The 10,748-nt window shown below is 39.7% G+C and overlaps 1 protein-coding gene across 3 annotated transcripts in view; it reads right to left on the reverse strand.

Annotated features, from left to right (window-relative positions):
* Positions 1-10,457, reverse strand: part of TRIM23 (tripartite motif containing 23) — a 32,012-nt gene extending 21,555 nt beyond the window's left edge. Inside the window, exons 1-4 of one of the 3 annotated variants that reach the window (XM_002714065.4) lie at positions 10,164-10,457; positions 5,563-5,725; positions 3,363-3,484; positions 158-436 (exon numbers count right to left, since the gene is read on the reverse strand). In XM_002714065.4, coding sequence (XP_002714111.1) covers positions 158-436; positions 3,363-3,484; positions 5,563-5,725; positions 10,164-10,244 — 645 coding nt within the window. In that variant the 5' untranslated portion in view covers positions 10,245-10,457. Of the gene's footprint in view, positions 1-157; positions 437-3,362; positions 3,485-5,562; positions 5,726-9,662 lie in introns of all 3 variants that reach the window. The other 2 variants (XM_051853708.2, XM_051853709.2) reach the window with 2 other exon arrangements.
* Positions 10,458-10,748: the final 291 nt, after the last annotated feature.

Raw genomic sequence — 10,748 nt, forward strand, 5'->3', positions numbered from 1 at the left:
GAAATAAAGAGCTCTCATTTCTTTATACACTGCAAAGCCTAACACATTCCTCCCTTATCTCTTCTTCAACCTCTACTTTTAGGATAAAGATCAGGTAGATGAAAACAAATGGTGGGCTGGTAAACTAGCTAGTCATTCAGTTTAATTAGATTCATACCTTGTGACCTTGGTGCTTTCCATATTCTTTGCAGACACAGCACATGAGTGGGCTACTTTGACAACCTTCTTCCAAACAAACAAACTCAATGGCATGCACCTGGTGCTGCGAGCACATGGTTTTCTCATGAGGTTTATCAGCTAGAGGCACTCGCCTGTGCTTCGCTAAAGTCTTTGTAGAATGAGTACCTTGGGAACACTCTGAGCACAAGTGAGTTGCACACACAGTGCAGTATACAGATGCAACATGAGCTTCATCTTCATCACAACGAATAATGCTCTGACAAACAAAAAAGTAATGTCTTAAAACTGAATTCAATCATTATAACATGACAGATTTTAAAATACAAAAGCCCATGATCTTTTTTAACAAATCAGACTTTTACATGAAAATGTACTGATAATTATGTACAAGAGACATTAGTCACTCATCTAAGAAAGCATTCATTTCTACAGGTAAGCGAGAAGCTATTTCCAGGATAGATTACCAATACCTATTATGAATTTGAGTCCAAAAATAGTCCATCACATATTCTCATAAATATCACAGTCAGTACAGTACAGTCAGCACAGATCTCTTCCATCAAATATCCTCACTTTACACACAAGAAACTAGACCACAGAAAGGTTAAAGTTTTTTTAAGATTAAAAAAAAATCTGACATTAAATATATCTCCATGATGTAAGTATAAGTATTACTTGTCATGATGATGGATAGGAAGGAAAACCACATCAGGCCAGCGCTGCGGCTCACTAGGCTAATGCTCCACCTTGTGGCGCCGGCACAATGGGTTCTAGTCCCGATCAGGGCGCCGGATTCTGTCCCGGTTGCCCCTCTTCCAGGCTAGCTCTCTGCTGTGGCCAGGGAGTGCAGTGGAGGATGGCCCAAGTACTTGGGCCCTGCACCCCATGGGAGACCAGGAGAAGCACCTGGCTCCTGCCATCGGATCAGCGCGGTGCGCCGGCCGCAGCGCGCAGGCCGTGGCGGCCATTGGAGGGTGAACCAACGGCAAAGGAAGACCTTTCTCTCTGTCTCTTTCTCTCACTGTCCACTCTGCCTGTCAAAAAATAAAAAAAAAAAATAAATAAAAAAAAACCACATCAATACTATTCTATTTATCCTGGGAGTATACATCCAAGTCATCTGTAAAGGTTTTAAAAACACAGATGTACAGGTTCCAAATTGGGACATTATTTCAACAGGCTATAGGTGAAGCATGGACCTGTGTATTTCTTTTGTAAATATACACAAGTATATTCTAGCAGCTCCACAGATGAGTCTATCATACATACATGGTTGGAAACCACTGATCTCAGCAAATAAAAATAATTAATAATAGAACACCATATATGCATCTAAATATTAGTTCTAATTTTCTAAAAAGCATTTCAAGTGGGTAAAAAATTGTTATGTCAAACTCAATAATGATTTGAAAACTTTGACTGAATACTAAAAGGACATAATTAGAAGGCTTTTAACTAAATGTACTATACATTTTTCCAGGAATAAAAATTAGAAAATACATCAATGGTGTTGTGTTCATTATCACATTAAACAAAAAAAAAAATCCCAAATTGGCAAGCTTTGTTTATAAGAAATGTATATTTGTAACAAAAAATCCACATCTTCTGTTATCCAGACCTGAAATCTACAAAGCAAACCTCAAATGACACTCAAAGCCTTTTAAAATAAAGATTAAAAAAAATAATATGGAAGACTGCAAAAATCATAGAAAAAGGAGTGCTTCAGTTTGAAATTCATTTCACTGACTCACTTTAATGTTAAGAATTAATCTAGTAGAAGGAAAATAGAAATCTAACTTTTTTTCTTTGATACAAAATACTTGACTTTAAAGTCAGTCACCAAAATCACTGATAATCACTTAATACAAATATTCTCCTATCTAGAACAGCCTAAGCAAGCCACATCTTGTACTATATAAGGTATGCGGACAATTCCTTAAGTGCTAAAAATGTATTTTAACATTGTTAAAATGCAATGTTAGTGAATTTTTTCTAGTAGTTAGTAGACATCTGCTTGTCTGCACAAAGAGAATATGTCTACACATAATTCTTGAATATATTTAGTAATAATTTCCTCAGAGGCTATTGCTACTTAAGGGGACTTTGCCTTGGGGCTGGCAAGCTACCACCTGCAATACTGGCATCCCATATGGGCACCAGCTTGAGTACCAGCTGTTTCATTTCTGATCCAACTCCCTGTTAATGCACCTGGGAAAGCAGTGAGAGATGGCTCAAGTGCTTAGAATCTTGCCACCCACGTGGGAGATCAGATGGAGTTTCAGGTGCTGGCTTCTGCCTGGCCCAGCTCCAGCCATTGCAGTCATTTGAGAAGTGAACCAGCAAATGGAAGATTCTCTAATTCTGCCTTTCAAATAAAATACGTAAATCTTTAAATAAAGGGGGGGGGGGGCAGGGGCAGGGGATTTTGTCTTAACATTAAAAGGCCTCTGGTGGGAGTTTCTCTTTCTTTTGTGGTGCTTTATTTTTGACCACTTTTGCTTTCTCTGCTCCACTGTAGCTGACACAACCTTTTTACTCTTCTATCATCTTCTTACTCTTTTTCACTTTATCCATGGGTAGAATTAAATTACGATAAGGAGAAAAATTTCACACAAAAAATATGTTAGTCTTAGTTATCTTCAAAGAATTAAATTCAAAGGTTGGCACTGTGGCATGCTATGTTAGGCTTCCGCCTGTGGTGCCAGTATCTCATATGGGTGCCAGTTCACATCCCAGCTGCTCGTCTTCTTATCCAGCTGTCTGTGAATGGCCTGGGAAAGCAATGGAAGATGGCCCAAGTGCTTGGGGCCCTGCACCCACATGGGAGACCCAGAAGAAACTCCTGGATCCTGGCTACAGATCAGCCCAACTCTGGCCGTTGTGGTCATTTGTGGAGTGAACCAGCGGAGTGAAGAACTTCCTGTCTCTCCCTCTGTAACTCTGCCTCTCAAATAAATAAATGTTTTTTTAAAAAATTCAATTCAAATAATTCAAGTTTCAGTTTTAGTTCTGTTCTGTTGGGAAAGATACTGCCTTCAGAACTGTAATGTAATGAAAAGTTGTGTTTCTAGAAATCTATCTGTTGAAGCAAATGAGGTAATATTGTTTAATAATGGCAAAAATTTTTAATTCAAAGAAAAATTCATGTTCACAACAAATATTTCACCAAGTTCAATCAATACCTCTCCAGATATCCCAATGGCTTCTTCTGCTGCTCCATACTGACCAATATGTCCATTCTGCAGTCGTTCCAAGAGCTCCAATAAAGCAAAATTTTTTTTCAATCCCCAGACTCCAGAATCTCCTAGAGATAGAAAAAAAAAACTAAATCTAAAAAAATGGAATATTAATCACTCTATATCTAACCTCAAAGCAATTTTCACATCTTATAGTTTAGTCATTAATAATGTCAAATTTGTAAAATCCAGTATTTCCATTTTCTTTTTAGGCCAGAAAAATTGCCTGTTAATGCTTTCTTTTTTTATTCTTGTTTATTTATTTATTTTTAATGCTCACTTACAAAAAAACAGAAGAATGGGGCTGGCATTGTGGCATAGAGGGTTAAGCCACCATCTACAGCACAGCACACAAGCATCCCATGTGGGTGCTGGTTCGGGTCCCCCTTGCTCCACTTCTGATCCAGCTCCCTGCTAACGGCCTGGGATGGGCAGAGGAAGACAGCCCAAATGCTGGGCCTCTGCACGCACATGGGGGACTCTAAAGCAATTTTTTAAAAGAATGACTTCCAACTACATCAGCAGTCACTAACATGTATTACAAAGCTAGAATCACAGTAAAAATCTAACATACAAGTTATAGTAATTACAATTTCTATCCATTTTGATGTGATAGCAGTCATGTTTGATCTCAAGGTAAGATATAGCTAATCATGCCCTGACATAAATTTCTCACTTAAACAATGAGGATGGTTAACACTCTATATGTCAGTATTCATGTAAAAAAGGTACAGTACTCCAAAAAGATAAAAGAAAGGTTCTATCCTCCATTTGCAAAACATTGTCATTTCTGTAGCTATAGTATTATATAAAAAAGTAGTATGATATATGTATAATCTATGACATACTGGTCAAATAAAAGAACCTCAAAATACTGACACCTTCCCCAAGCTTGCTTTTTGATTAAGTTAAAGCTATCTATAATAATACTATCACTGTCCTATATTAAGTATCTAGCAAACAGACTCATACATACATTGCAGACCACCAAAAACTTAAGAAATCTATTCTTTCCCTAGAAGAAAACATTTTAAAACATGTTTCTCTGTATTTTAAAACTAACTTTATCTGTGTATGGATAAATTATCTGTATTGTTTTCCACTTGACATATACTATTTACATATTAAAACAGTTTTCAACAGTGCTACTGATCTGGAAAAAGAGATAATAAACTTGTTATTCTGGAGAAAACTTCCAAAAGAAAAGGTATAAACTCAGAGAATTCATATTGTGTCTATAAAATAATTATTCAAATGTTAATGTTACTATTTCCAAATCTGTATCTCCAGCACTATGGCACAGTAGGCTAAGCCTCTGCCTGCAGTGCCAGCATCCTATACGGGTACCATTTCATGTTCTGGCTGCCCCTCTTCTGATCCAGCTCTCTGTTAATGGCCTGGGAAAGCAGTAAAGATGGCACAAATACTTGGGCCCCTGCACCCGTGTGGAAGACCCGGAAGAAGCTCTTGGCTCCTGGCTTTGGATCAGCCCAGTTCTGGATGTTGCTGGCATTTGGGGAGTGAACCAGGGGATGGAAGACCTTTCTCTTTGTCTTTCCCTCTCTGTCTGTAACTCTATCTCTCAAATAAATAAATAAAAATCTTAAAAAAAAAAGTATCCAGGAAACTGAAAAAAATCTGTGATGCCTTTAAGCTAATTTTAACAGAAAATAAGTAGTTATCGTAACAATAGATACTTCTGTCTCTGATATTATTAAATAAAAACATGCTAAGACTGAAATGAATTATCTGTATTTTCATTCTTGTCTTAATTTGTAAAGAACATATTATTTTAATGTTTTATTAATTAACATTAATATTTATGTACTGATGGTAAACATCAATGTTTATCGATATTAATATTGTATTAATTTTGTTTTATTAATGGCTTCAGGCAAATTCCTCTGTGATCTATATTCTTATTTGAGGGGCACATGTTTTTATTAGGTACCATAAAGCTCTTCATGAGCTCAGAAGATAAATTCAGAGTGGGTTAGTTTATGTTTAGAAGACCACTGATCTTAATAGAAACTCAGACTTTTCTGAACCTTTTATAATTTTAAAAATTAAGTAGAAACAAATTATTTTCTAAGGCATCTGCATTACATGAATAAGTTTCTGCCTTAAATCCAAATAATTTCCCCACCGAGTTCTGTTACTTGGCGATCAAACGGGCAGCGGATTGCTCTCCCATGAAGAGGGAGGCGGGTGAGGCAGTCGTGACAGACAGTGTGGCCGCACAGCAGAAGGCGAGGTACTTTGTCTCCTTGTAAGGAAAAGACATCTTCACAAACTCCACACTCCAGCACCTAACATTTGCAAAGGAAACATGCTCTTTAAACAATGTTAAAAACATACATATTTTAGGTTTAAATAAAAGTCAATGGAAAAATGGGATTAAATGTTTATTTGGGGGTACAAATTTAGAAACCCATGCAATGGATCTTCAAAAAAGTTAATAGAAAAATGTATATTATGAAAAAAAAAAAAAGCCATGCATGGATTTCAATAAAATTTCACACCAAAATAAAGTTATCTTTCAGTTCCATTTTCCATCAACTTGAAGTACTCTCATAGACTGAATCATTCCTATTACTTTTAATCTTCCATGAAAAACTGTTGAAGCTGTAAAACCTTAAATCACTTTTTAGTCATTCCATCTGAACAGATCCTGCCAAAAGCACGTCATACTGAAAGCCCCCTGAAGTACTGTTAGACACCAAGATAATGTTGTAATTAACATCATTTTTATCTTTTTTTATTTTAAAGATTTATGTATTTATTTGAAAGTCAGAGTTACACAGAGAGGGCAGAGGCAGAGAGAGAGAGAGAGAGGCAGAGAGAGAGAGAGAGAGAGAGAGAGAGAGAGGTCTTCCATCCAATGGTTCACTCCCCAATTGGCCACAATGGCTGCAGCTGCGCTGATCCAAAGCCAGGAGCCAGGAGCTTCTTTCGGGGTTTCCCACACAGGTGCAGGGGCCCAAGGACTTGGGCCATCCTCCACTGCTATCCCAGGCCATAGCGGAGAGCTGGATCGGAAGTGGAGCAGCCCGGTCTCCAACCGGGCCCATTTGAGATGCCGGTACTTCAGGCCAGGGTGCTAACCCACTGCGCCATAGCACTGGCCCCTATTTTTATCTTTTTTTAAAGCTTCATTTTATCACACATACCAAACATATATCATAAAGCATATCAACAATGCACCTTAAGCTGCCACTTTACAACAAAACTGGACAAGGCAATTGTGTTTATTTAAAAAGTTTTCAATAATCATGCAATACAGCCAGAGGGCAGTGGAGGATGGCCCAAGTGCTTGGGCCCCAGCACCCTCATGGGAGACCAGGAAGAAGCACCTGGCTCCTGGCTTCGGATCAGCTCAGTGCCGGCCTTGGCAGCCATGTGGGGAGTAAACCAACGGAAGGAAGACCTTTCTCTCTATCTCACTGTCTATAACTCTACCTGTCAAATAAAAAAAATGCAGTGTTCATACTTTTCCAATATAAAGGAAAGTGAAAAATAAAAGGTCTTTGCTACTTAGCAACAAAAGTTTAAGACTAGAATGGCAATTTTAAAAATGTAAGGATCTAAGAAAACAACTTTTTGATATCAACAAAACATCCACATTTATAGTTTACTCTCTTTTTAAAGTTATTTATTATCCTTGAAAGGCAGAGTTACAGAGAGAGGGAGAGAGAGGAGAAAAAGGAGAGAGAGATCTTCCATCTCTTGGTTCACGCCCCAAATGGCAGCAATAGCCAGGGCTAGGCCAGATCTAAGCCTGGAACTCAACTGTTTCCCTGTTAGACCAAAAAGCTCTCAGGTACAGGATTTTCCAAATACCAAGCACCTATGTGCTTATACAAATAAAATCTAACTAAATAAAAGCTTAAAGACAATTCAGTTCTCCACTGTCAAACACACAAAACAAGGTTAAAAACAGACAACCCAGTTGGAAATTAACTACATCCATTATAATTTCAAACTCTGCAAATAACTTGCACTTTATGCTTGAGATGCAAATATCATTTATTGTAAACAAACTGATAATGCATAATTGCCTTGCAGCATGCTTCAAAAGAAACTTAAATGTAACACAATCCACAAAAGGAAGTAAAAACCATTCTCTCCCTCTCTCTCCCTCCCTCCCTATCTCCCTCTCTCTCTCTTTCCAAGAAGTTCTCTCTTCCCTTCAGAGAAAAGTACCTCCTCTTTGATGACCACTTCTTTGCATCGGTAGTCTACATCGTTTTAAAAAGGAAGACAAAAGCTCCACTTCATCAAATTTAATACAGAAAAGATATTCACAATAGAATTAGGCAGTATAAAATAAATCTAAGATTTTAATAAATGCTCTCATTATTGAATACTGCATGTTAAATTTATTTCTGACAATAACCTCAAAAGAATAAAATTAAAACTTTGCTTGGGGTCGGCACTGTGGCGCAGCAGGTTAAAGCCCTGGCCCGCAGCATCAGCATCCATATGGGTGCCAGGTTGAGTCCCAGGTGCTCCACTTCTGATCCAGCTCTCTGCTGTGGCCTGGGAAAGCAGTAGAAGATGGCCCAAGTCCTTGGGGCACTGCACCCATGTGGGAGACTTGGAAGAGGCTCCTGGCTCCTGGCTTCAGATCAGCTTAGCTCTGGCCATTGTGGTCATCTGGGGAGTGAACCAGCAGATGGAAGACCTCTCTCTCTCTCTCTGGCTCTACCTCTCTCTGTAACTCTGTCTTTCAAATAAAGTAAATCTTTAAAAAAAAAAAAAAAAACTTTCTTAGTTCATTCACACTTATACTTCTGACCCATCACTAAACAAGGTAACTTGCTCATGTTGTTACTATAGGTTTTTTTTTTTTTTTCAAAAACCATTAGCATAATTCCATTTAGTAAGCCAACCACAGGTCCAAAAATTATTCAGGTATCAACTTAGTAGATAGTCTTTCCTCAGTATCTATGAACAGTTATTGAAGAGAACAGTGTAAGAAATTAAATCCTAGATGGGGGGTGGTAAATTTCATACTTCACAAGAAAATTTCAACTTATTACATGTAAATCGAATTTGAACAAACCAGATCATACTTTAAAAGGACTATAAGAAAGCTTAGGAAACAAAAGAAACTTTGCAATTAATTTTAAAATGTAAATAATTTTGCAATATCAGATTTTGTTTTTCCTAACAATAAAAACCCTGCCATTATCAACTTGGTCACTAAACAAGACAGCATTTTACAAAGCATTAGCATTATAAATGTCAACTTTCACTTTCTGATGAATTTCTTCTTTCATCAAAAAGGACTATCTTATTGCACAGTTCAGAATATTTTACATGTTAAAATAAAAATGAACATGCTAAAAATGCTTCTAATATATCAAATTCTGTAACAAATTCTGCATCACATTTTGGTACTTTTTTTCAGATTATAAAGCAAACAAGGTAACAGAAATGTAAACGATACTCCAATTATGGAATTAAACTTCAAGTCAATTCACAAATAATCTTCAGGTATTCTCTATTTATCAAAAGCACAATTCAATAAATAAAATCTCACCCATACAACATGCCTAATAATGAGGGCTCCTCTGTATCTCAGATATGCTGCTCTATATATTCAGAATAACTTAATTACTACATAAAGGTCAGCTGAATCAACAAGCAATAATAATGACTAAGTTGTGGGCAGAAATGTGTCACTTGCTGTTATATAAAACCAACATTAGGTGAGAAAACATAAGTGCCTACTAATAAGCAAAAGGTCAAAAGAACTTCAGATATTATCTAGTTCAACAATTCTCAGCCCTGGTTGTACATCAAAGTCACTCTGGGACTGAAATATGTGTAGAAACGCCAACCTAATAACCGCAGAAGTGCGCCATTCCTCCACAAAAGGCCTCGGTGACCCTGACATGCAGTCAGGAACGAGAATTACTAATTGCTTATAGTATTACCAATTGCTTATAGTATTACCAATTGCTTATAACATTGACAATCCCGAAGGTTGGCATGAACCATTCAGATCAGTTCTCTCTGTCAAATCCTCCGATATTTTCAGAGCACAGGGAAAATGAGTGCCATGTGTTTCAACTGACTTTTCGGTAAGTGCATTTTTGGAGCATTATACATGGTAGCATCCCAACCTTCCAGCATAGGGCCATTCAGGCACCCCAGAGTTAAGATTCAACTGTACTGCCATTGGAGACTTCTCAACCATGTCGACAGGCTGTACGGCTAAGCGGGAAAGGCGCAGCTCACCAGTAACAGACGTCTAATCACAGAAGCTGCGCCGTAGTGGACGCCGCAGGCGTTAAAGTCGCACACCATGTTAACCGAAACCTGGGTTTCCTTCCTGCAAAACGAGAGCTAGCATCCACCTCATGAGTAGATGCCAACCAGCTAAAACCCCTAACACAGTACCTGGAGGCTATAATGGCTCAATTCTACAAAACCAAGCGAGTTAACGCCTCCTAGGCTCAACTAAGATAGAGGGGCTACAGAAAGAGCGGTCCGGGCCACTCCCACAGGCCCACAGCTCCCTCTCACAAACGTCCCCGCTGTGCATGCTGGCATCTGCAGGATTAGACCCGGCAACTTCGGGCCCGGGGATCCAGGTCGCGGACGGAGGGACGCCAAGACCTGCCTGCCAGGCACACAGGGACGCCGCGGCCGCGCCTGGGCCCCAGGGATGCCGCCCAAGTCTCCCGGATGAGCCGGAGGACGGCCGAAGCGGGGAGCGCAGTCCGCAGAGTCCCTCACCTTCACCACGGCCGTCCCCCGGCTGCCTTGCCGGCCACTGTCCGGCCCAGCTCCAGGCTTGTTTACCACCAGAGCAGCCATCCCGGGCAGAGCAGCGGCGCAGGAGCAGCCCTCGGAGCCTTCACCTGGGAGGCGGGGTCGAGCCACCTACCCAGAGGCCTCCGCGCACGCCGCTGGCGCACAGGCCCAGTACGACGCGGCCCCGCCTCCCGTCAGCGGCTCCGCCTCCCGTCAGCCTCGGCTGGGTTGGAGGCACAGTCCTGCTCGTGTTGTTTTTGTTCCTAAGAAGCCTGCAACTGCTGAAAGAAAAAAGTCAAAGGAAAAAAATGGATAACACATAATTAAAGTTTAAAGGTGAAATTCCCGGCCCGGTTATGAGTTCGGCTCTCTAATGGCAAACTAGCCAAGGCGGATACTACATCTCCCTTCATGCAACGCGACTTTTGCTTGCACTACAAATCCCGGCATGCCACGTTCTCGCCCTTTTTTTAATCTCTAAGAGGCCGCGTATCGTTACAGTGGTTGCTTCCAGTCGCAATGTGTGATCGTAGACGGAAAACGCCGTATTTTCTGTGCAGATCTCCA

The sequence above is a fragment of the Oryctolagus cuniculus genome, chromosome 14, assembly GCF_964237555.1.
Source record: "Oryctolagus cuniculus chromosome 14, mOryCun1.1, whole genome shotgun sequence".
Lineage (NCBI taxonomy): Eukaryota > Metazoa > Chordata > Mammalia > Lagomorpha > Leporidae > Oryctolagus > Oryctolagus cuniculus.